The following is a 26,029-nucleotide window of genomic DNA, read 5'->3' on the forward strand; positions in this document are numbered from 1 at the left end:
ATCACTTTCTGCTTAGACCCACCAGCCTTAGTCACTTGTCTGGATCTCTCAGGGATCATGACCCACTTGTGGATGATAAAGGCTGATTTATCATGTTATCACTGAGACTGATGAATTGCCTATCACGTTCTGCTTATTCACTGCCCACACTAAAATGGCACTTATGATGTGCCAGGTTCTGTTCTTCTTTATCCTCAAAATAACCCTGTGAGATAGATAATATTATTTTTTCCATCTTTAGCAGGAAAACTAAAATCACTTGCCCAGGTTGGCATAGCAAGTAAGGGATGGAGCAGAGACTCAGGCCTGGACTCAGTCTGTGCTCCCTCCATGCAGAAATATTAGCAGCTCAAGGTGCCTAAAGCCATGTGGTCTCTCTCACTTTAGAGCTCAGGCTCTGTGTAAAGATGAGGCCTCAAGACCTAGGCTGTAGGGACTTCTCTGGTGGTCCAGTGGCTAAGGCTCTGAGCTCCCAGTGCAGGAGGCCTGGGTTCGATCCCTGGTCAGGGAGCTAGATATCACATGCCACAGCTAAGAGTTCGCATGCTGCAACTAGACATGGAAGACCCTGTGTACTGCACCTAAGACCCAAATCACTCAATAAATATTATTTGTGCAGGCAAATCAATAAATATTTTTAATAAAGGAATTAGGCTGTAGTGTGTATGTGTAGACAGTACTGGGGCTCCAGGAAGAACACTGAGAATGAAGCATAAGTGGCACTCAGCTCGCTTCCATGAGTCCAGTTGGGGCCCAGATGGAAGAGCTGCTTCAGAACGAAGAGGAGCCAGTCTGAGTGATTACCTTTCCTTCCCAGTACGAACCTGGGTTGTCTGGAAAGGCAGTAATAGAAGAACTGAGATATCAGGTGGTCATTAAGAGGGCTCAGTATTTATCTAGCCTTAAAGCCTTCATTTTACAGATGAGAAACCCCAGGGTCCAGAGAGGTTAAAAAAACCACTGACCCAACATCACACAGCTCAAGAGTGAACAAGAGTTTGCCTCCACATAATTTGAGGACCTAAATAAAACAGCACTTTAAAATAGTATTTATTTGGCTGCCCCAAGTCTTAGTTGTGGCACCCAGAGTCTTAGTTGCAGTATGTGGGATCTAGTTCCCTGACCAGGGATGGAACCCAGGCCCTCTGCACTGAGGGCACAGAGCCTTAGCCACTGGACCAACAGCGAAGTCCCCCAAACAGCCCTTTTTATTTTATTTTGTTTAATAAACATAGGTTTCTAGTAATATGACCTTTTGAAACTATCTGCATTCATCTCTTCATTTACTTATTTATTGGCCACACAGCAGGTGGGATCTTCATCATCTTATTTATTTATTTAAATTTATTTTTTATTTTTTGGCCGCAAGGCATATGGGATCTTAGTTCCCGGATCAGGAATCTCCTGAACCGCTGGACCGCCAGGGAAGTCCCCCCAAACAGCACCTTTTAAATTACTAATTGCCTGCCTCTGTTTTGTTATCTTTTGTTTTTTGTTCACTGGGCCGCGCTTATTGTTGTTGACTCTTTCTTCTTATTGGGTAAATGCAGAGGCTGGTTTGATGGTCTATGTAATTTCTGTGTCATAGTGACTCAAACTTGTGTGAAATGGATGAGCTTCTCCTTGGGAGAATTTTTAAACCAGGGTGGGCGCTGGCAGGGCACTTGCTTTTGTGAACAAATAACACGGAGAAGGCGGGAAAGGGTAACAGAGAGACATTGTCCATGACTCCAGCAGACACGCCATGAAACGGTCCGTTTATTAGAGTTCCTGACTAATTACCCTGAAGCCCATCTCTCCCCTCCCCCTCGATCCCCCCCCATTCACTCTAGCCTCCATTGTGCCAACATAATCACTTTCTAAAGTTCAGATTTGCTCCATTCACCCCTCATTGCCTATAGTTTGCAACGTAAACTTCTCATTTGAAATGCAAGAGCCCTCAAAATGGCCTTTGGTTTATCAATCTTCTGCCAGTCAGCATCCCCATCATCAACTTTTTATTTTAACTAAAAATTTAAAAAAAAATTGAACTATAGTTGACTTACAATGTTGTATTAGTTTCAGATGTACAACATAGTGATTTGATATTTTTATAGATTATACTTCATTTAAAATTATTATAAAGTTGGGGCTATAGTCCCTGTGCTGTACATTACATCCTGTGCTGTATCTTATTTATTTTATACCTGGTAGTTTGTACTCCTTAATCCCCTTCCACTGTCTTGCTCCTCTTCCTTCCTCCCCACTGTAACCACTGTTTTACCCTCTATCTAGAAATCTGCTTCTGTTTTGTTATATTCATTCATTTATTTTTTAGATTCCACATATAGGTGAAGATATAAAATATTTTGTCTTTCTCTGACTTATTTGACTAAGAATAATAGCTGCCAGGTCCATCCATGTTGTTTCAAATGGCAAAATTTCATTCTTTTTTTATAGCTGAGTAACAATCCATTGTGTATATACCATATCCTCTTTATCCATTCATGTAATGATGAACATTTAGGTTGCTTCCATGTCTTGGCTATTGTAAATAATGTTGCTATGAACATTGCAGTGCATACATCTTTTTGAATTGGTGTTTTCATTTTCTTTGGATATATACCCACGAGTGGAATCACTGTATCATGTGGTAATTCTATTTTTAGTTTTTTGAGGAACATCTGTACAGTTTTCCACGGTAGCTGCTGATCCCCACTTGCTGGAGGTCAGGCCTGGGGGTGGCATAGAGAAGCTTCCCCAGCAACTTCCTCAGAAAGTGCTTGTGAGCTGGGCAAGCCTGGAAATATCACCAGCTGCTCTCTGATCGTCTTTTTGCTTTGTGCACCAGTTTGCCATTTATCCGTGTCCTGGGGTCTTATGCATATTGGGTGTGGGTGTGTTGAATGAGGTACATGTATATGTGAGGGAACGGGTAGAAACTACCTGTTATCATTTCATTCCTTGCAACTGTGAAATCAATCATGTCACACAGATTAGACTCTTAATATAGTGTTAGGGAAACCCTTGCCCAACTTCTAATTATATTTGATCCCACTTAGCCTTGTCCATATAAAGTTTGCAAAAGGATAGTTCAATAGCAAAACAACATAATCTGGGAAACACTGAATTTTATGCACATGGGGATGAACACAAAATTCCCTGGAGCTAGAAGGCAGAGAAGCTGAGCCATGGAGTGGTTGTTTGCTAAATGCTGGGCATCTTCATTTGCATTCCCCTCCTACCCCAGTATCAGCACCTCACATACCCACTTGGCCCCAGAAATCAGGTCCTTCATTATTAAAACTGTTTTTCCCATCTGCAAGAAATATAAGTTCTCCCCGTCCCTTAAATTCTGGGGGCTGGGGTGGGAGAGAGCAAAATGAAATCACTGTAAAAACACTTAAGTTTTGAAGCACGTGATTGGCTTTCAGGCGTTGACTATAAAACTAGAGGGTTGAGATGCTGGAGAGCTGACACTCGGGGTGGGCTGGGGTTGCTGCAGCATCCATCACCCCCACCCTGGGGCATCCTGCACCCCTGGGGGCACCCCGCATCTCAGGAGTGCCCCGAGTCTGAGGATAGCCGGGTGCCCTCGCAGCTCCCACAGCGCCACACGGCCTGTGTGGGGTGAACGTGGCCAGCTCTGCGCCATCTCAGCGTCACATGCAGCCTTCTTGGGGTGAACTGAAGGGCCATGTATTTGCTTTGACCCTTCCATTCTCTGCTGTCCATATTCTCTTACAAATAAAGTTTGTGGCTATTACTCAACAAAGATGAGAACTGATGACAAAACTGAAAAAAAATTAAATGCATTATTGAAATAAAGTCTAGTTCAGCATATGCTTGGCATTAAAGCATATGGAGGCCATCAGTCCAGTTTCAAATGAGTTTCCCTGCCCTGATGGGGAAGGCGAGGAGTTCTGACTTCTAGAAGTGGGGGCAGAGGCTCAGTGTAGGGAGCAGTAAGGACCACCCCACCCACTTTGGGCTGCAGGAGGCAATTCTAGACCCTGCTTTCTGCTGAATCAAGGTCATCTCTAGGGAGGACTCTCAGAGCCCCCAGGCCTCACCCCTGTTCTGGACAGGTGTGACTTCCTGGCCATGCCTCCCCCAGCTCACCTCCTAGGCTCTTTCCCCTACTGGCCAGTCCGGGCTCCTCTCCAGCATCTCTGATGGCTGGTTCCAGCCTCACCTGCTCAGGGAAGCCCTGCCCACCTGGAATGGTCCATGGTGGTAGAGAAGCAGCCCATGGGCTAACACACGCAATGCACACCAGATCTTGATGAGCAGAAATGATGCAATGCCTGATGCCACGTGGCTTGTACAGCAATGCTCCCCCCAACCAACCCCAATAATACCAGACCCAATTCTACGGTCAAGGGGAGAAGAATTTTAGAAACCAATATACACTCCCTTTTGCGAACCCTGACTTGATTCTTCATTTCAGGAGAGCAAAAGGACCTGGAATAATTGAGAGATCTCCTTGGGCAGTTGTGAGAAAAAAGGATAAAAGATCCTATGTAGAGGGGAGGGATAAATTAGGATATTGGGATTGACATATACACACTGCTGCTGCTGCTGCTAAGTTGCTTCAGTCGTGTCCGACTCTGTGTGACCCCATAGATGGCAGCCCATCAGGCTCCCCCATCCCTGGGATTCTCCAGGCAAGAACACTGGAGTAGGTTGCCGTTTGCTTCTCCAATGCATGAAAGTGAAAAGTGAAAGTGACATCGCTCAGTCGTGTCCGACTCTTAGCGACCCCATGGACTTCAGCCCACCAGGCTCCTCCATCCATGGGATTTTCCAGGCAAGAGTACTGGAGTGGGGTGCCATTGATAACTAATAAGGACTTGCTATGTAGTACAGGAAACTCTTCTCAGTGCTCTGTAATGACCTATATGGGAAAAGAATCTAAAAAATAATGGATATATGTATATGTATGGGCTTCCCTAGTGGATCAGTTGGTAAAGATTCTACCTGCAAGACTTAGCAACTAAATCAACACCATCAAAACTGATTTGCTTTGCTATACACCTGAAACTAACACAACAATGTTAATCATCTATGCTGCAATAATAATAATAATAATAAAAAGATCCTAAATACTTAGCAAGTATAACAGGGCAAAGGCTGACCACGATACAGGAGAGATGGCAGCCTGACTGGCATTAACACTCCAGACCTCAGTTTGCTCATCTGCAGAATGGGAGAGGCGAGTGGGGAGAAGAGAACCCCAGGATCCCAGCCTTCTGGCTCTGTGATTGGCTCCCATAGTTCTCATTGCCTTTTCCACTCCCAAGAACTCACTGCTTTGAGGAAAGCCACGTGGACAAGCCCAAAGCAGAAATAGGCCCGGGAAGTCTCTTTCCAGCGAGGCCTCACCAAATATTCCATATTGAAAGGGTTCATAATGGCACCCTTGGGAAAAGCGAGGCAGCCAGCAGGGCGCTTACATTTGTGGAGGTTCTCACCTTCTGTGGATTCCACCCTGGAATTCTGTGGAATACGTTGGGGTTTAGCTCACTCCGGTAGAAGAGGCGCAAGCATCTACAAGTTGCGATTCTCACTTAAAAGCTGCCATCTAGGATCTAGACCGGGTCTGCAGTGACCAGGGTCTGGCACCTCCCCACCATGGTGCAGACAAGACAGCATCGCCACAGTGGTGTGTAGACAAGGCCTGCTCTCTCCAGTATCTACCAACTTAAAAGAGATAAAAAGAAACCCCAATAAAAATGAACATCAATGGATTCTCTGGAAAAGAAAGCAAATCTGCTTAAAGCATTAACACATTGGATACAAGTGTGGCTCATATTTATATCCACATGAGGAATTTGTTACGACGTAGGGGAGAAAAGTTCCAGGACATCACAATATAGAGACGTAAGGGGGTTGTGTGTTGGGAGGTGGAGGAGTAGCGGGGAGGCTCTTGGCCACTTCACTTCTCCTTGGCCTGCAGGGTCTCCTTGCAGCAATTAGGATTTTAAGAACTGTGAAGAAGATGGGTTATTCTCTGGAGAGAAGGCTGGAGCTATAAATGATGACCTGGTCGCATCTGTGAGACCTTTGTCCTAGACACAGAAAGGAAAACTCTGTTTTGATGGCTGAATCATGCAGGATATTGTATTCTGGAATCTGTGTTTCCTGATGTGAAACTGTTAGTGGAGTTTGTAATACAGAGATGAAGTTCACACATTTAATTAATAAGTATGTTTCTCATGTGAGGTCTGTGTTGGAGAAATTATTATGTTCATTTCACATTTGGATACCGACGGTATGGAGGGCTTATCTTGAACTTAGGTGACCATCTGTGCTGGCTTGCCAGGGACAGTCGTAGTTTCTGCATCTTGTCCTGTTGTCATCATTAACGGTGTCTCCTTTCCCTGTCACAAGTGGTCTGGTTTATATTTAAGTATACGCTCACGCTAGCCAGCTGACACACTGCTGGCAACAGGAGGGTTGAAGATCTTGCATTTCATTCACCAGATCATCCATTGAAGCAAATGTTTTCCCAGTTGTCAAAAGTCCTTGATTTCTGACTTGCAGAGTTGCACACAACAGCACGTCCTTTAGAAGAGAAGATTCATCACACAACAGACCTGAGGTCTCTGGTTGAAACATTGTGGCTTGTTTTTCACTTTGTTTTGTTTGATTTTCACAGTTATGGAAACCTTGGAAGATTACATTTTATGACTTCAGCAAGCATTAATTATTTCTCTTGTGTCCCAATGTCATATCATTTTAAGTTATCCTGTTCTTAATAGGATTTTAAGTAAAACAGAAAAGAAAAAAATTGAAACATAGCAGCATGATTCCACGAATGCTTATTCTAGCGATTTTTTTCTTGAAAAACTTACACGAAGAAAACTGACATGCTTTCCTCAGCCCTATAATTAAATATGCCTGCCCAGAAGTCATACACAATATTTATGATTTTTGTGATTAATGTCCATCATAGTAATGCCCGTTGAAATTGCATTATCACAACCAATAATGGCTTAGTTCTGTCATGGGTTTGTTCTGGGTGCAAAATCACCAGTTCTCCTTACATCACTAGTATCTCATCAGTTGTCTTCCTTTTTAAATGACACTTCTCTGTGTCTTAGCTCATTGGGAATCATGAATTGCCAACATATGGTGCCATTAACCAAGAAATCATCTTGTACCTTTCCTGGTTAACTGAAATGGAGTTGAAAATATAGCCTGATGGTAACTTTCTTGTAGGTCTTTATGTGTCTGCAGGAAAATCCACATTTCAAGTGCTTCCCGCTTTCTTTAGGCCTTTCACAACAAATTTCGAAGGCTGGCGGTAGGCAGGTTGGTTTGTCATAGCAATTTTTTTTAACCCAGACATTAAATGAAACCGAAAAGCTTCATGTACGTCTAGTTCAAAGAGTGTTTCTTCCAGAAAGAACATCCCACAGTAATAGCAATGACAATAATAGTATGTTTCATGAAGATCTGAATTATTAAACGAATGGAGATTGCAGAAAAGGGTTACTGTTTGCCAGAGACCCCACTCAGAGAAACTGACAATCAGCAAAAAGTTCTCAGTGAGGTCTTTGCTTTGGGGAGCAATGTAGAGAATAGTGCCGTGGCATTAATACAGAGCCTCTCCAACTGTTTTCAGTTCCTGTTCTCAAGGAGGAGGAACAAAGGGCCAGTATTAGTACGATAGAAGCTTTTCCCCATAGTACGATCAGAAAGTTTGACTACTCAAGAGAACGTGTTTTACTGTAAATCTATATCTAGATTGCATGGTTCTTAATGATTTATGTTAAGTATCTTCATTGCTAAATGCCTTTTTCTTTTGTGCACTCCCTGAAGAATCTTGCTTCAAGGAATGTCTGTAGAGGCCAGAGTCAGCTTCCCTTGTGGGGGAGGGGAGGGTTCCAGCCACAGGGGGTTTCTTGGGCTGCCAGGGAACTAAGCAGAGTGCAAGATGGGTGGGAGAGCCCCCATCTGGCTTATTTGAAATCGACAAGAGAGTTTATCTGCTCTTAAACTTTCCAAACAGCCCCAGGGAAGCAGAATCTGCATCGAAAGGTGCGTCTTTTCTGCCTGGATTGAGCTAGTCTGGAAGACCCCCGAGTAGGCCAGGGTGCTACAGATTGTTGAGGACAGACCGCCATTGTAGGTGCCTTGCCGTCTCCTTCATCCTGGGGTTTTTGCCTCTGTACTGTGTCAAGAGACAGGCAGAAACTGCCAGGAACAGGCTCTCCACACATCAAATCAAGGTGGGTTGGTGTCACAGCCGCAAGCCCAGGGACACTGGTTTAGGCTAACATCTGGAGCTACCCTGCTGTGCTCTCTCCTTCTACCCCACCCCCATCCTTTCTGGCATTAATAACTTGAAGACAAATACTCAACAGCTAGAGAAGGACCCGGATAATCTGGACCTGGGGGCCTGAACTCAGATCCCTGCTTCCTGAACACTCTGAACCCAAGGAAATAATGAGGTTAAAAGGAGATTCATCTGGCCTTTGCCATAGGCCACCAATACAGAAAGTGTGTATAATTAGTTCCTCCTTAAAGCAAGATTACCAGGTCAGCCTGTTGCAAAGTCACGAGGTCCTTGAGATATCTGCCCCAGTCAACCCAACTGCCTGCCTTCAGTGCTACTGGGCTTGGCTTTAACTTTCTTCTAGATCTACCACATCTTCTTGGGTTTCAAGAAAAATCCTTTTAGGAGTTGAGGGTGGCTCTTCTTCCCTTCCTGATGTGATGACCTTGCACGATGACCTGATGTGACTTCCTGGCATGACTTCTTCATGGGCTTCCAAATCTTTTTTCTCTGAAATGGCCAAAATATGTCTCCCACACTGCCAAAGTACACAGGTGACTCAAGGACAGAATCTGGAGGGTAGGCCAGTCATTGTTCTGCACACACTCTTCATCTAAATTAATGTAAAACCTTGTCTGAATGATATGTAAACTGGGCCAAGCCTTATGGTCAGCAGGCTAACCATCCTCCTTCCCCCCACCAAATAATGGGGCTCCTACAGATTAAAAGATCACCCTCTTCCTAGGTAGTGTGTGATTTGCCCATATCTGAAATAGCAGCATGTACATTGCACAGATTATATACCTTTTTTTTTTTTTTTTACATTTTTGTGGACACTATGCTTCCCCTTTTCACTTTCTGGGAAATCGGCCAGGGTTTCAAGGACCGGGTAAAGAACAAAATAAATGTTTGTAGGTAGTTTCAAGGGAGAATGAGTATGCTGGATGCAACTCTGCCCATCCAAAGAAAAGCATTTCCTTTCTATTTTAATGAACTGGAGAGATTCAGAAGGTTGATTTTACTAGTTTACTTTTCAGATTTGTGATCAACGTGTTAGTGTGTTTATGTGTGTTGGGGAGGAGGAACTGTTGAGAAAGTGTAGGCAAAGGAGTACAAACTTTGAAAAGTCCAGCTGAAGAGACAAACTGATTGTGTGCAAAGTCAGCTGTATCTGTCTGTTAATCAAGCTCTAAACGCTTGGTGAAGAAAGTGTGTAAGAACCTTCAGCATATAACCTGTCCTTCTCGTTGCCCTTTTTAAAAGGGATTTCACTGAAATTTGGGACGTTCCGCAGCCGGCTGTTCCTTTTTCAGGATATCAGCCTATTTGGGGAGGCTGATTCTGTGAGATGAAAGAGACGGAGAACCGGCTTCCAGCAAAGGCTCCTGCCGGCGATCCCGGGCCATGTTTTCCTTCCCCAGCTGCGGAGTCGCCGCAGTTTGCCTCGGGGGGGGGGGCCCGCGTGGGTCCAGGGCAGGACAGCGCATCACCTGTTGGGGCCTCGGGGAAGCGCGCGGCGCGGGGGCGGGCGGGGGGCCAGCCCGCATTCCTCAGGGAGCCGGCGGGCGGACAGACGGACGGACCCGAGGACGCGCGCGCGCGCGGAGGGACGCGGGAGGCCGGGCGCTGGAATGCAGTCTTCCCCGGCGAGAGAGACTTTGCACCGGAGTGGAGAATAGTTTGGGGTGGGGTTTCGCACCGTCCCCTCCTCCCCACCCCCCGGGCCCCCTTCCAGGCGCTTTCTGGAAGCATTTTTTCAGAACGGCGATCTGAAGTTTAAAGACCAGAGAGGAGCCTGGGCCGGAGGCAGGGACAATGGAAGAAAACGAAAGCCAGAAATGTGAGCCATGCCTTCCTTACTCAGCAGACAGCAGACAGATGCCGGGTAAGTAAGAGGCTCTCATTCAAAGATGGAGTTACGGTTCCGCGTGTGCCTCGCGGCTGGCTGCTGCTTTTTATAACTGCAGAGCGAGCGCCTGGCACAGAAAAGGCGTATTTCTTGGGGTGGTGCGTTTTCCCAACTCAGTGGAGAGCTGTAGGCTGGACTTTTTTTTTTTTTTTTTAATCTCTGGCAGGATTTTCTTGAGCAGGCAAAGAAGTGGCGGGGTGATGTTACATTGGTAGCCCTGTAAGCCGTCAGTACTTGCTAGATCTCCGGGCAATGACAAATACATCGCCCAAAGCAGCTTTCCATGCTCACTGCTCCAGCCGCGGGAGAGAGGAGCTCTTTCTGGAAAGGTCTCTCGGGGACGGCAACACTTCCATTCATTGGTTGGGGGGATTCCACGAGGCACAGGCACGTCGGAGGCAAGTTTGGTCGTATTTGAGAGTTAAATCGCAGAGTTTGGGGGTGTTTTCTTTTTTTTCCGGATCGGAACAGCAGGGGAGCACTTGTCCATGTAGAAGAGAGATGGAGCTGTGCGAATTTTCTGTGTGCTTGAATTCAAAAGTTGGGAGCTGTTAAGACAGTTCTGATAGATTTTCTCTGAGCAGTTTCCCTTTGATTGTGTTTATAATAGACTTGTCTTTTCCGTAGGGAACTTCCAGGAGCATATGTCGTTCCAAAGAAATTATGCAGTGGGGTTGGGTGGGGAAAGGGCTCCTCGGCTGGGCGGTCCAGTGTCTGACGTCTCTGACTCCGGAGCCTACCTTGCATGCACTATCGCGAAGGCAGCGGGTTTGGACCCAGCACAATCCAGAACCCTCCCCGCCCCCACCGTAGCCCAGGTTCATCCAGGGGCCAGTTAATAGCCATGCTTGCGGGGCTGCGGTGCTGTGCGTGGGAGTAACAACAATGCACAGGGGAAAAGGTGTGTGTTTTTTAAAAAGGCAAAAGGGAAGTCACACATGACTCATCCACACTGAAAATGCAAAACTAAGCCAGACAGAAGAAAATGCAATTAGAAGAGATAGAAATTCCCCCCGGTGAAAAGCAGGAAACTTTAAGACCAGTGAACCCTGGAGAATCCCAGACTCAGTCCTCAGCTTGTTGTCTGTGTGTGTGCTGTCAAAGCACAAGACTCTCCTTCGGGGCCCCTACGCAGTGGGGCCCCCTCCCCTGCCCTGTTTGATAGACAGGGTCCTGCAGCAGGAATTCAACCTCTGGGCTTCTGCTGCATTACGAAATACTCGGAATCTAGAGGCGCAACAAGAGAGTGGAACTGATTTAAGAAACAATTTACAAACAACCACAGCAGTTCAGAGACCCTTCAGAGACTGAGATGGTGAGACTGATGCAGTGTGATCACCTTATTTCATTTATTCACTAAATATCAAGCATCTGTTCTGTGGGAGTCACTGTTTTAGCTTCTGGGGATCCAGCAATGAACAAAATAGATGAAAAGCCCTTGCCTTATATTCTAAGGGCCAAGTGCGGGGGAGGGGGAGTGGAGGACAAAAACAATAAACAGATAAGTAAAATAGCATTTTATATGGTGGGGTTGCCATATTTTGTCAAACAAAAATAAAAGAGGCTCATTAAAATTTGAATTTCAGGTAAAAAATAAACTTTTTTTAGTATAAGTATATACCATGCAATATTTGGGATACACTTATGCTAAAAATTATTCATTGTTTATCTGAAATTCAAATTTAACTGGGCATCTTATGTTTTATCTAGTAAGTTCATTAAACTGTGGGGGAAAATAAGGCAGAGAAAGCGGATATTGAGTATGGAGGGGTAGGGGTGAAACTGTAGTAGGGTTGTTAGAGACGGCCTCACTACTATGATGGAGGAGGTGGTTACAACCCACTCTGGGGTTCTTGCTTGGAGAATCCCCATGGACAGAGGAGCCTGGCGGGCCACAGTCCATGGGGTCTCAAAGAGTCGGACATGACTGAGTGACTAAGCACTGCTGTGATACTTGAAGGGACATCAGAAAGAGCTGAGGGAGGGAAGAAAAAGGGCATTTTCAAAGAACAACATGGGGAAAGGATGGATAGAAAAGAGGTTAAGAGAGAATTCTAGGCCCTGTCGGGTAGGGCCTCTGATAGTAAGGACTTCGGCTTTTATTTCAAAGGAAGTGGCAGCTGCTGGTGGGTCTGAGAGGTTTCTTCAGAGGTAGTCCTGGGTGCTCTACTGAGAATCACCCGAGTGGGGTTGAGGGCAGAGCAGGGAGCCCAGTTAGGAAGCTTCCAAAGTAAACCAGTCACTAGGTTGAATCAGCAGGTAGGGGAGTAGAACAGGTGGTCGTAAGAAGACAGACTTTAGATATATATTGAGGATGAAACTGAATTGGCCAAGGGATTGGATATAGGATATAAGAGAGACAGAGGAATTGGAGATGACTTCAGAAATTTTGGTCTGTGCTTCTGGGAAGTTGTCATTTACCTGAAGGGGAAAGTGTTGCAGAGGAGTAGCGGAGAGGGTGTTTGTGGCTTGCAAGTGGAGAGCAGAAAATCTTTTGACTATGGTAGGATCTGGAAGCTTCTCAGGCATCCAAGTGGAGATGTTGATTGCAATTTGGATATTTGTGGCTGAAATTTAGAAGAGGGGACCCAGGATTGTTAGAGATGGTCCAGGATTGGGTCTGTGTGCAGAAGAAGGCTAGAAAGGTGGCTGGGGAGCGCGTGAAAGGGGGCTAAGAATTCAGGTTAGATTTCTAAGATCCCCACTGAGTCCTGGGTGAAAATAATGCTGTGAAGGAGTGTGGCCTCTTCTCCAGTTCTTTGATATGCAAGAGGACCATGCAAAGGAGGCCAGCCTCTGATGGCTGCATCACCCATGATTCCTTGTGGGCTTGATCATATTTGGCATTGTGAGAGTGAGAGTGTGGTATTCGAGGGCAAAGACCATGACTTCTTTGTCTTCACATCCCCAGAACCTAACAGAGCACCAGGCATGAGACAGCGATCAATAAATATGTGCTGAACAAACAGCTAATTATACCACCCTAGGGCTTTGAGTTTATCAATCTACAGATAGATAAGGATCCTCTGGGTGATCGTGTAACTTGTTCAAACTGAGACAGTTTTGAGAGTGAAAGGGACCGCTATGAATAATTTCAGTGGGACAACAGTTGTAACCCAGAACTGTTTTGGCAACTGGGCATATGGTTACCTTGAGAATAATTCTTATCGATGATGCTCCCGGGGCTGAAGCGTCAGCTGCTGGGTAGTAAACAGTGTGAATTGCAGAGAGGTGCTTAGTAATTAGTGGTTGAATTTGAGTCTAACTATATCATGCTTTTTTTTTTTCGCCATGTGCCGTATGAGATCTTAGTTTCCCAGCCAAGGATGGAAACTCTGCCCCCTGCAGAGGCAGCACTGAGTCCTAACCACTGGAGCACCAGGGAAGTCCAATATTCTGCTTCTTTTGAAGGCCCTTGGGCTCCCCAGAGTGGTCCTTAGGATGCCCATGCCCGCCCATAGCAGCCCTGCGGCAACTGCTTTCACTCTGGCCCCAATGTCTTGAAACCCCCTACCACCCCTGATTCACTGGGGTCTTAAGATACTATATTCACTGTGGTAGTAATCATTTCACAGTATGTAACTATCAAATCAATATATTGTACACCTTAAAATCAGATAAGATTACATGTCAGTTATATCTCAGTGAAGCTGGAAAAAAAAACCGTATTGGCAGCCTTGCAGAGTACAGCCCTGGCAAGGGAAGTGGTGGGTGGAGGGGTCCCTGGGGGTCCCCAGACATTCTGGTCTTTGCTCCAAAGCATCCTCTAAACTTGCCCATCAGTTTCTGTCCCTTATCCTGTTTTAACCTTCAAAGCACTTATCAGTCAGTTCAGTTCAGTTGCTCAGTTGTGTCTGACTCTTTGCAACCCCATGGACTGCAGCACGCCAGGCTTCCCTGTCCATCACCAACTCCCAGAGCTTGCTAAAACTCATGTCCATCGAGTCAGTGATGCCATCCATCTCATCCTCTGTTGTTCCCTTCTCCTCCTGCCTTTAATCTTTCCCAGAATCAGGGTCTTTTCCAATGAGTCAGTTCTTCACAACAGGTGGCCAAACTCCAAAGTTGGAGTTTCAGCTTCAGCATCAGTCCTTCCAATGAATATTCAGGACTGATCTCCTTTAGGATGGACTGGTTTGATCTCCTTGCAGGCCAAGGGACTCTCAAGAGTCTTCTCCAACACCACAGTTCAAAAGCATTGATTCTTTGGCGCTCAACTTTCTTTATAGTCCAACTCTCACATCCATACATGACCACTGGAAAAACCATAGCTTTGACATTCATATTACATATTATCTGTTTGTTGTCTGCCTCCTTAATTATAATGTGCCTCCCCTATGAGGGAAGGGAATTAAGTCTACTTTGATCACCACTTCACTACACTTCCTAAGTCCTTTCAGTGTACAGAGCAGGCACTCAATAAATATTTGCAAAAAGTAAATCAGTCAATCAGCAAACCAACCATTGAGACAAGAATGCTTTTCTGGATAGGGGAGGGGCTGTTCCTATTTTGTGTAAAATCTCTACCAAAAACCTCTTTTATTTACTTGTGTAAGATTTTTTAGAGGACTCAACATAATGGACTGGTTTCAGCTGTTAATTTTTGTGCCAGTGTGTCTCCGGTGGTGATCTTTTTGATTTTAACAAGGGAGCTGGAAAAAAATGGAGGAACTCTGTGCGTCCCAACAGAATATGTGATACCTAGGAGTCAGATGACCTGATTGCTGTAATGTCTGTGGTTTAGCATAATCAAGGTTAATTTTTGCTTTGAACACTGGAATGTGGACATTCCTAGCCAAGTGGATCGGGGTGGTTTACCTCCAGGTGACCCTGGGACCCAAGTCACCCAAAGGACATCTAGTTGTGATGTCAATTCCCCAGGGTCTTGGAGGTTTCTGCTGGAGCTTTTGTACTTAACTGGCCAAAGGGGAAAGAAGAAAGGGTAGGAAAGAGGACTCAGGAGGTCAGGGGCCAGGGCTAACGGTGGCCCACGCAGTTTCCTCCCACGTTGCATTGAGCGGAATTAGAACAAGATCCCAACTAGATGAAGGGGACTGAAAAACAGGATTTTCTTGTGTGTGCACAGAAGGATGTTATGGTTTAAATACACAGACATACCTGTGACTGCTGCCATAGTAGATCGGAATGCGTTGTACAGCCAGACATAACTGTAGCTCCCCATGATACTCTAATGCAAGAGAGCATCCCAACACAGTCTAGAAAACGACACCTTAGAGACAGCTAACCGGGAGCCACTATGAAGCAGTGGGAGATTCCTTCCCCGGGAGGACTGCTGCTGCTTCTAAGTCATGTCAGTCGTGTCCAACTCTGTGCAACCCCATAGACGGCAGCCCACCAGGTTCCCCCGTCCCTGGGATTCTCCAGGCAAGAACACTGGAGTGGGCTGTCGTTTCCTTCTCCAATGCATGAAAGTCAAAAGCGAAAGTGAAGTCGCTCAGCCGTGTCGACTTCTAGGGATCCCATGGACTGCAGCCCACCAGACTCCTCTGTCCATGGGAGTTTCCAGGCAAGAGTACTGGAGTGGGTCGCCAGTGCCCCCAGGAGGACAGGATCCTCCTAATCTGATCCAGGAGTAAAATCTCAGGAAGGCCATCCACCCTGTTCTTGGCTCTCAAATGGCAAGCAGGCATGGAACGCAGGAACAATGCCAGGTCCAGATCCCGGTTGCAGGTCAGCTGACCCAGCCCAGGCACCCTGAGTGGGGGCCGTGAAGCCAGTCTCGGCAGCTCCTGTGGTCTCTTGCCTGCAGGATAATTTGCTCTGTGGGTGTCTTCCTTGAGGTGACCTGTCTTCCATAGTCCTCTGCCTGCCTGGTCCCTGCCCCTCCCCAGCCCCCCACTTTCTACTTTTCCTTTCCAGAAGTGTGCATCTCAGCCAAGAAGCCCTTTGAAACTCGCAAGAGTCTCTCTCTGGCACTTCGGTCCTCTCAATCCCCACTCCTGCTCCAGGGAAGGTTGCTGGGGACCGTTCTCCCCTGGAAGCTCCCATCTTGCTCTTTGCCCTGCAGGAGAGGTTACTCTGTGCCGACAGAGGCTGGGAGGGGCAGGAAGGAGAAAACTGGAAACCTTGTCTTCAGGCTCCAGCTTCATTATTTGTTTGACATGGATTCCCAGAATAGCAAACAGCCCGACACACCCAGGCTCAAATGTTAGCACCAAAGTGCTTTCCAGACAAGGGCCAGAACTGAGCTTCTGTTTCCAAGCCTCGGGCAGTGTGTCCGCATGGACAGTGGAGTTGGTGGGACTCCATTGGCTGTGGAATTGTGACTCCACGTCCTCTGCGGCTCCCCTTTGATTGTTTCCTCCTCAACTAAAAGGTCCTGTTCTCCCCAGATGACCGGAATGGGAGAGCCGTCTCCTCTGCCTCGGGTGTGGGAGTCGATCGCTTCCAAGAACTGCGTCTCATAGAGAAAAAAGCTCCAGTGACCCCTACAGGGTCATGGTAAATGGGAATGGGTTGTACAGCCCTTTGTGTAGGAGTCGTACAGCTGGGTTGTACAGCTTAGTGTGGTAGCCGCATTGGTTTGTTTGTTGTGGGTGCCGTAAAAGTGGAGCAGGGTGACCTGCAAGCAGATGGGATCCAGAGCTCAGTGATCCGCCAGGCAGGCAGGTGGGGCTGAGGGAGTGGTGGGTCCCCAGGGCAATGAGAAGCCAGTGCATTTAGCCACTGGTGCATTTACTGTCTCTGCTGTCCTGCACATTGCATTAAACCTCCTTAAGCACCTGGAGACATTTTAGAAGAATCCACGAGACAGTAAAAAATAGAAAAGTAACCTAAGGTGGGGGGCTTCCCAGGTGGCACTAGTGGTAAAGAACCTATCTGCCAGTGCAGGAGACGTAAGAGACACGGGTTTGTTCCCTGGGTTGGAAAGATCCCCTGGAGAAGGAAATGGCAATCCAGTCTAGTATTCTTGCCTGGAGAATCCCATGGACAGAGGAGCCTGGTGGGCTACAGACCATGTGGTTGCAGAGAGAGGAACACAGCTGAGCAACTTAGCACACAGCCTAAGATGGACGTGACCTCCTCAGTGTCAAGTATGAAGAGGGTTGTGGTTGTAGGCTCAGCAAGGTGGGGCTGCTCCAAGGTGGATGTTGACAGATGACTCTGCACTCCAACTCTCTCCCTCCCTCCTCCTTTCCCAGTTTATTTCAAAGAACGTGGAAAACTTTTCAGTCTCCAAGGGCCTGCTGTTCTGGCTGTCTTGACCTTCTCTGAGGATCCTGAGATGAAATAGGACAGTTCTTGTGAGTTCATGTGGCAGAGCAAGGCCCAGTAGAACTTTCTGCCCTTGTTGGTAGTTGAGGAACATGAGTGTGTGTCCTCCTGGGTGGATGTGTATATTTGTGTGTTATGTCCACGTGAAGAAATCACCTTTTCAGAGATTCCATTTTGCCAATTAATCTAGCTGTCCGGGATAACTTTTAAAATATATTATTTGCATGATGTCACAAGTAATCAAGGGAATTCCCTGGTGGTTAGAATTCTGCCATTCCACTGCAGGGGGCACCGGTTTGATTCCTGATCAGGAAACTGAGATCCTGAGTGTCACGCTGCACAGCCAAAAAAAAAAAAAAAGTAATTGTAAAAATCCATTTAGAAGTCAACTCTGTTGTATCAAGTAGACAAAAATTTGACTAATGAAAAACTCATGTGCACACACTCAAAAGCATAAGTTTAAATCTTTGCAGATTGCCCACGTATTTCCCAACCTGAGATGTGACATTTTCCGCACCTGTCTTTATTCAATAGCTCCTGTTACCTCTGTGTCATTAGAGAAGAGACCACAAACAAGGTAGCCATCACCAGAGGAGTAGGTTGCCATTTCCTTCTCCAGGGATCTTCCCTACCCAGAGATTGAACCTGCGTCTCCTGCAGTGGCAGGCAGATGCTATACCACTGAGCCACCAGGGAAGCCCCTATGTGATGAGAAGGTAGAGTGAATAAGTGGAATTAATCTCCCCAAATCTTTTTTTTTTCCCCCAACTCAGAGGTATTTATTGGATCCTTACTAATGATTTTTCGGGGCTTCCCTGATGGCTCAGTGGTGAAGAACCCTGCCAATGCAGGAGATGAGGGTTCAGTGCCTGGGTCAGGAAAACCCCTGGAGAAGGAAATGGCAACCCACTCTAGTACTCTTGCCTGGGAAATCTCAGGAACAGAGGAGCCGGGGATGGGGGGTGGGGAGGGGTGCTACAGTCCAGGGGGGTCACAAAAGAGTTGGACATGACTTAGCGACCAGACAGCAACTAATGATTAGGGTGGGTTGGGTGCTAAGGGACATTGAAAAGAAAACACATGCATGAAAGCTCGTAATAGTGACAGTCAACTTCTCACAGCTTTCTTATTGGTCCTCAGTATTGGTAACACAGGTAGTGTTATTGAGCTCTGCATTTTGTAGGTAGGGAATCAAGACAGAGAGACAGTAGATGGCTTGACTGAAACCATATGTACAGTAAAGAGTGGAGGAGGGCTAGAACTCAGGGCTTTTAATTCTGATCATCATCTGTTCCCTACCTGAGAAAGACTTCCCTCAGCAATTGTGTGTCCCTTGAGGGACTCCCCTGCTCAAGGCGATTTTCAGTGGACGATTTCTCCTGTCATCTTTGGAGGAAAAGGAAACAGTTTCCACTCATTCTTCCAGATGTCAGTTCCATGATTTCAGAAGTGATTTGGGCTTCTCTCATTTCATGCTGGTCTCACAGACTTTTTATTTTACTTATTTAATAAATTTTATTGGCGGATAATTGCTTTACGGTGTTGTGTTAGTTCCTGCTATGCAGCCAAGTGAGTTAGCTGTGTGTATACATATATTCCCTTCCTCTTGGACCTCCTTTCTACCCCACTCCCCGATCGCATCCCACCCCCTCTAGGTCATCGCAGAGCATCAGGCTGGACTCCCTGGGCTATACAGTAGCTTCCCACTAGCTGTCTGTTTTACACATGGTAATATATATATGTCAGTGCTAATCTCCCAGTTCGTGCCACCCTCTCCTTCCCCTGCACCATGCCCACATGTTCGTTCTCTACATCTGCCTCCGAGAGCCTTTTTATTTATTTTTTTCAATATCTTTTGAACCAATAGTTCTATCTTCTCCCCCTTCTAAAGGTACTGTTGAAGTGAATGAATAGTAGAATGAACTAGTTGGGCTGTTTTTTCCTTCTCTTTCCTCATCAGTGTCTGATGGTCTGATGGAGAAGCTATAATTAGCCATGTAATGAGAAGTGAAGGGTAAACAAGAAGAATTACTCCCAGAATACTCATCTAGGGGTGAAAAACTGCAGCAGGGAAATGAGCCCACGTTTACAATATTCTCTGTGTCTAACCAACAGGTGTTGTACCTACAGTTCTAGGTATAGGTATTTCTAGGTAAAGAAGAGAAAAACCATGTTGACGGCACTGCCTTTAGAGGAGCTGGTTTATGTATGAACTCTGAACACTTGTTGGTTTATGTCACTGGCATCAAGTTTTAGTTCTTGGGACTTCACTGGTGGTCCAGTGGTTAGGATTTCACCTTCCACTGCAGAGGGCACAGGTTCTATCCCTGATCGGGAAACTAAGATCCCCACATGCCTCATGGCCCAAAATCCAAAACATAAACTGCAGAAGCAATACTATAACAAATTCAGTAAAGACTTAAAAAAATTAGTTCTCTGAGACTCAGCTCTAGATCTCTTAAATATTGGGTGTGTTTTCTGTACTTAACTTTTGAAGATAAATAATTAGCAAATACCCTCTTAAATTGGAAATTTATTTAAAAAAATTTAGAGTATGTTTATAATAATACATATTTAAAAAATAAAAAGCTAGAGACTTCCCTGTAAGTACAATGGTTAAGACTCCATGCTTCAAAAAAAAAAAAAAAAAGAGAGAGAGAGACTCCATGCTTCAATTGCAAGATTTGTAGGTTTGATGCCTGGTCAGGGAACTAAGATTTAAATTTGCATATCTAATACCAGTTCAGCCATGCTTAATTTATTAGTGAAAACAGTGAGGCGAGAGAGGTCTCATCATTTGTCCTTAATCTAGGCTTGAAGGCAGGATTCCTGCCTTCAGATTATAAAATTGTAAGAAGTGCTATTACTAGGATGAAACTATGTTTAAAAATAAAGAAATAATCATAATCACTTAAGTTAACTTTTCCATAGTTACAGATGAGGGTGTAGGGTAATCCAGGTTGTGTTGCACTGCTAGTCACTCAGTCCTGTTCGACTCTTTGCGACTCCATGAACTGTAGCCCGCCAGGCTCCTCTGTCCATGGGATTTCCCAAGCAAGAATACTGGAGTGGGTTGCCATTCCTTTCTCCAGGAGATCTTGCCTGCAAACTGGTCTGACCAGGTGCTTTGGTTTTGAATAACCTCAGGGAAAGAAATTGTAGAGTTTTTGTTTTTTTTTGCTGCAATATCTTTATTTCTAAAGTGCAGTTTTTCATATTTCTTTTAGTTGTTGATTTACCCTCTTTCCTGCTGCTGTGTGGGTACGCGCCCGTGCGCGCACACACACACACACACACACATACACATACTGCTAAGTTACGTTCATACATTATCAGCTGCCGCAAACGCACTTGGTGGCCTGTAAATGAGATTTCTAGTGTGAAATCTTTAGTTGTGAGCTGTATCTTTTCTGTTTCTCAGAACAAGGAAAGAGCAACCTGCAGGTGACATCCTTAGAAGATGCAGAATGTCGCAGAACCAAGGAGCGCCTTTCTAATGGGAACAGCCGTGTGTCAGCTTCCAAATCTTCCCGAAACATCCCGAGGAGACACACTCTAGGTGGGCCTCGAAGTTCCAAAGAAATCCTGGGAATGCAAACGTCGGAGATGGACCGGAAGAGAGAAGCTTTCCTGGAACATCTGAAGCAGAAATACCCGCATCATGCCACCGCCATCATGGGCCACCAGGAGAGACTGAGAGACCAGGTACGAGTATCCTGCCATTTTCGCTCTGCCCAGCTCATTCTTCGTTTTTTTTTTTTTTTAATTCTGTTTTCTCCCAATTTTATTGAGATATAATTGGCCTACAACACTGTATGTTTATAAAGAATACAGAATAATGATTTTATTTATATTCATCATAAAATGGTTATCACAGAAAATTTAGTGAACATCCATCATCTCATTTAGATACAAGATGAAAGAAATAAAAAAAAACAACTTTTTTTTCCTGTGATGAGCACTCTTAAGATTTACTCTCCTCACAGCTTTCTGTGTGACAGACGGCAGTGCTATTATATTCGTCATGCTTACTTTATGTCCCTTGTACTTATTTCTGACTGGAAGTTGGTGCCTTTTGACTGCCTTCATCTGATTCCCCTTCCCTGTGCAAAGCTCATTCTTTAATGAACATAAGGGAAAGCACAGTGACCTTCAGGTTAAAGGGGGAAAAAAACAGCTGGGTGGATTGTGCCCACTGCTGGATTGTCCCAGATCTCTTTGTCAGCTTGGGGAGAGGAGGCAGATTGCAGAAAAGATTTGACCTGAAGGCTCAGCCTTCTTTAGCAACAACAGTAAGAGAACAGGAAGTTAGAGAAGAGAGACCAGAGGATATGCAGTTCCCCTATAAGAACGTCCCAGGTTCAACCACAAATATATCTAAAATGCAGGCAGCGCAGAAGTGCATCTTAACTGAGTGTAGCATGGAATCAGCTAACGTCTGCCCCCTTATTACTGAGTGCTTGGCGCAGTGAAAGAATGAGTGTATGAATGAATGAATATAAATACATTTTCAGGCTAAAACAGAGCACACAGAGGGATAGTCTTGTGACAAACCCCTTTACCTCAAGAAGCTGACGTTAGGGTCTTGTTTTCTGTTCTTTTTGCTTCTCAGACATGTTTTTCTTCTGCATGCTTGGCTTTCTGCTGTCAGCAGCTACCTGTTTTCTCAGGTTATCTTGACAGCCCCACAGCTATCCCTCGACAGTGGCTCAGGGTGTTTTTGTTTCTTGACGGTGTGCAGTTACTTTTCAGGGGACAGCATGGGTGTAGGGCCACAGGAGATGGGAGGCCGGCCTCCTTTGTAGCCCACAGATGGGCGTCTCCATCTGAGGCTGGAGACCACGGTGATGGAAGTGGAGAACATTTAGCAATCCTTGTGGTCAGGGACGAGAGTGGGCAGGTATTGATTTTGACACTCCAGGTAGAGACAAGTTCTGTGTTTTTAAGTTTGCTCTCTTGGAAGTTAGTTACGAAAGTGATGTCTGACTCAGCTTTTTATCGTCTACGGAAATGGTGATTGGCGTCGGCCTCAATTCTTTACGCTTTAAGCTCAGTTCGTTTGATCCTTTAAATGAAACCTTCTCTTTTATGAAATCTTTATCAGAGTGCCTAAAACATGTGAAATATGCCTCATGAATTGTATGTTGAGATGTTCACGTCCCAAGAGGCAGTAGGCCCAGAAAAGAAAGAAGAATCTAGGTTGATATGGAGAGGAGCAGATGAATTCTTCACTAAGAAAAGGATGGCGGTCTTCATTTCAAGTGTATGTAGAGAATGCCCCTGTTTTCTTTTATTTCTGTTTATCAGTTATGTAACCTCCCTCCCCCAGTTTTATTGAGATATAATTGATTAAAAATAAAAGCATCCCTATTTTCTACTGATAGTTGGGTCACTGTCCATTTAATTAATAGGATTTGTGCCTCTCTCTGTGTCTTAATATGTGAGGAATCATACTTTATTCAGTGCTGTTCAGATTCAGGAAACTCAGGGCAGTTAGGGTTATGCAGTTTGTTGAGGAAAAGCTGGACTTTGACTTCAGTGAAGTCTGAGTCCTTGTTTATTCCTCTGGTCTAAAAGGTGAAGACCATTGCCTGTAGAGCAGGCAGTGTGGTCTGTGTATGCGGTATAAGGGACATGGTGAGGGAATGTGTGTCTGAGACTTTAGGGATGGGAGCCTGGGTAAAGGAGGCTAGAAAGTTGGTTATGTGTTGAGTGAGGAAGGCTGATACATATTTTTTAAATGAAAATGTATTATTTTGCTGAGAAATATAGAAATTATCCTATCAAAAGTGGTATATTTTTCATTTAAAAATTTTCAGTTATTACTGTAGTATTATTATTTGTGATGTCATAATTCTCTCTCCTACCATGATGATGATGGCTTTGTGGAAAGTTGTTACATGGTGAGCCTAAAACTAACCAGAAGGTTGTAAAGGGCAATGGGATGGTGTCAGAAGACAGGGAGTACTGAATTTGGCCGAGTGGCCTCAGGCTCCAACCTCCTGTCTCTTGAATCTCTGTCATAATGTAGTCTGGTCTCAGATGGTCAGCTGCCACTTTGCTGGGTAATTCAGGATGAATTCTTGTGTTTTCCAAGCTGACCGTCTGTTTTCCATGCTTCCTGCTGCTGCTGCTAAGTCGATTCAGTCGTGTCCGACTCTATGCGACCCCATAGACGGTAGCCCACCAGGCTCCCCAGTCCTTGGGATTCTCCAGGCAAGAACACTGGAGTGGGTTGCCATTTCCTTCTCCAATGTATGAAAGTGAAAAATGAAAGTGAAGTCGCTCAGTTGTGCCCGACTCTTAGCGACCCCATGGACTGCAGCCTACCAGGCTCCTCCGTACATGGGATTTTCCAGGCAAGAGTGCTGGAGTGGGGTGCCATTGCCTTCTCCAGTTTTCCATGCTTAGATCTGTGTATATATTTTTCCTTCTGCTGCTGAGTTGCAAAGGAATCTTAATCAGCATTGTAAACATTAGAGATAAGCTTAGGTGATGATTTAGGAGGTTCCTGTAGACAGCGCTTCACCTTCTTTCCTTTTCATTCTTTTTCTCCTATCGCCCATTTCCTCTCTCCTATCTTCTTCTCTAAGACACCCTTTGTTCCTCCCAGATCTTCTGACTGTGGATTATTCCAGGCTTCCTTTACAGGAAGATCACACTACCAGCCTTAAGGAAAAAGGCAAATATCACAAGTCTGATGGACTTTCCAGATATGGAGGTTATAAACACCACACACTATTGGGGTGGCTGTTTCCTTGGTTGCTTTCCAGAAAAGCGGCCTTAGTGAGAAGAGGGCCAATGAAAGAAATCAAGAATAACAGGATGAAAATGCTGTATCCAGCACTTTTCATGAAATGTCTCGGTGCTAAGGGAGTCCAGGTTCTAACTCCTTGGTATCTAACATAAGGAGAATCAGAGCACACATTATGTTTTTTTTTTTTTAATTGGAGAATTATTGCTTTACAGTGTCGTGTATGAATTTCTGCTGTACAGCAACGTGAATCAGCTATAGGTATACATATATCCCCTCCCTCTTGAGCCTCCCTTTAAACCCTGCCCCCATCCCACTGCTCTAGGTCATCACAGAGCATCAGGCGGAGAGCATGACGCCTTATGTTTTGACATATCCATTCAAACCCTTGGAAGATTCATGGTTGAAATTTATATGTGAGTCTTTGAAAATAAGTCAGTCAAGAATTTTCTTCAGGCTAGATGACTGAAAGGCAAAAAAGTTTTCTTTCCTCTTTTCTGTGATCTCCAAAAAATGGCACACGTCACCGTTGTAGCACACTGCTTATCTGCATAATGGAGTCTTTATTGACTTACTCCTGGGGGGCAACCAGGCTGTGAAGCTTGTCACCTGGCAGCTAAGGGCGTGGCTCTGGGGTCAGGCAGGACTGGGTCGGAATCTAGTCTTCACCAAAAGCTGGTTAAAAGATTTGAAGCTAATGACTTAATCTTCCTGTTCCAGTCAAGGAAAAGATAATACCTGTATCATGGAGTTTTGAAAAAGGAAATGAATTTTCTTCCTGTTTCAGTGGCAACTCTTAGCATTACAGTATTCTTTTTAAAAATATTTTTATTTACTTTTTTAGCTATGCTGGGTCTTAGTTGTGGCACGAGGGATCTTTAATTGCAGCTTGTGAGATCTGGTTCCCTGATCAGGGATCAAACCCAGGCCCCCCGCATTGGGAGCACGGTGTCTTAGCCAGCGGACCACCAGAGAAGTCCCATCATTACAATATTCTGATTCCTGGTGACCAAAAGAAGAGGCTCAGGGGCTCTTATTTTCAAATTAGTGTTTAAAGTCATTTCACTTTTTTACCAACACGTATTTGAGTACTTGAAGTAATTTTTCCCATTTGTCAGAACACAATTTTATTATATTTCTGAAACCTAAATGTATTTTTCCTTTATCAAGAGCTTCAAATTTGGATTTCTTTCACTTGTTCATCCCATATATAATTTATTTGGCACCTACCATGGAAAAGGCATTGTGAGAAATACAGATGATGAGGCTTGGCCCCTGCCTCCAAGTCAGCAAAAGAAATAAGGCATTCATGGACAGACATTAATCCTTCCAAATCCAGCCCAGTGTCAGACCTGCTGGGCTGCTCATAGCATCCTGCAGTACCTGTATTGTAGCATCTAATCATACCTTCATTGTACTTTTCTTTGTTTTGTTCTCCCATCTACAGTATGCTTTTGAAGAGCCTTGTCTGAATCACCTTTGCAAAGTCAGCATTTCAGGGAGTGCACAACCGAAATTAGGCACGATCCGTTTTTGTTCAGTAAATAAGGTGAATATTTCTAATACAATCGGAATGTGATAGGTACCATTTGTTTGGTAAACATAGAGAGGAATGGGGAATCCAAGGCTTAAGAGATTGATGGCAGTTTGAAATCAGAAGGGATTGAGGCTAAGAAGCTAAAGGAAGGCTAAGTAATTTCCCTCCAGTCAAGAAGCCAGCAGGTCAAGCAAGGTCAGAATTTCTCAAGTCTGTGAGCTCTCCATTTGTTATTGACCTTGGTGTTTTCTCCTTCTGCCTGTAATTTTTCTAAAATTTTGATAACAACTTATGTAGCTCACAGTGGATCAGGTAATAGAGACATTCCAT

General features: G+C 45.0%; 1 protein-coding gene and 1 long non-coding RNA gene across 18 annotated transcripts in view; one reads left to right on the forward strand and one right to left on the reverse strand.

Moving 5' to 3' along the window:
* KIAA1217 (KIAA1217 ortholog) overlaps window positions 1-26,029 on the forward strand; it is a 527,643-nt gene that overhangs the window by 168,776 nt on the left and 332,838 nt on the right. For 4 of the 17 annotated variants that reach the window (XM_061436014.1, XM_061436017.1, XM_061436018.1 and 1 more), the window contains exons 1-2: window positions 9,848-10,148; window positions 20,830-21,113. In XM_061436014.1, the coding sequence (XP_061291998.1) occupies window positions 10,079-10,148; window positions 20,830-21,113 (354 nt within the window). In that variant the 5' untranslated portion in view covers window positions 9,848-10,078. Of the gene's footprint in view, window positions 1-9,842; window positions 10,149-20,829; window positions 21,114-26,029 lie in introns of those variants that run through there. The other 13 variants (XM_061435994.1, XM_061435996.1, XM_061435999.1 and 10 more) reach the window with 8 other exon arrangements.
* The window catches only part of LOC133259059 (uncharacterized), a 35,314-nt gene continuing 23,036 nt past the window's right edge, over window positions 13,752-26,029 (reverse strand). Inside the window, exon 4 of the long non-coding RNA XR_009740253.1 lies at window positions 13,752-24,900. This is a non-coding gene — a long non-coding RNA (uncharacterized LOC133259059). The remainder of the gene's footprint in view (window positions 24,901-26,029) is intronic.

Source organism: Bos javanicus, chromosome 13 (assembly GCF_032452875.1).
Source record: "Bos javanicus breed banteng chromosome 13, ARS-OSU_banteng_1.0, whole genome shotgun sequence".
Taxonomy (NCBI): domain Eukaryota; kingdom Metazoa; phylum Chordata; class Mammalia; order Artiodactyla; family Bovidae; genus Bos; species Bos javanicus.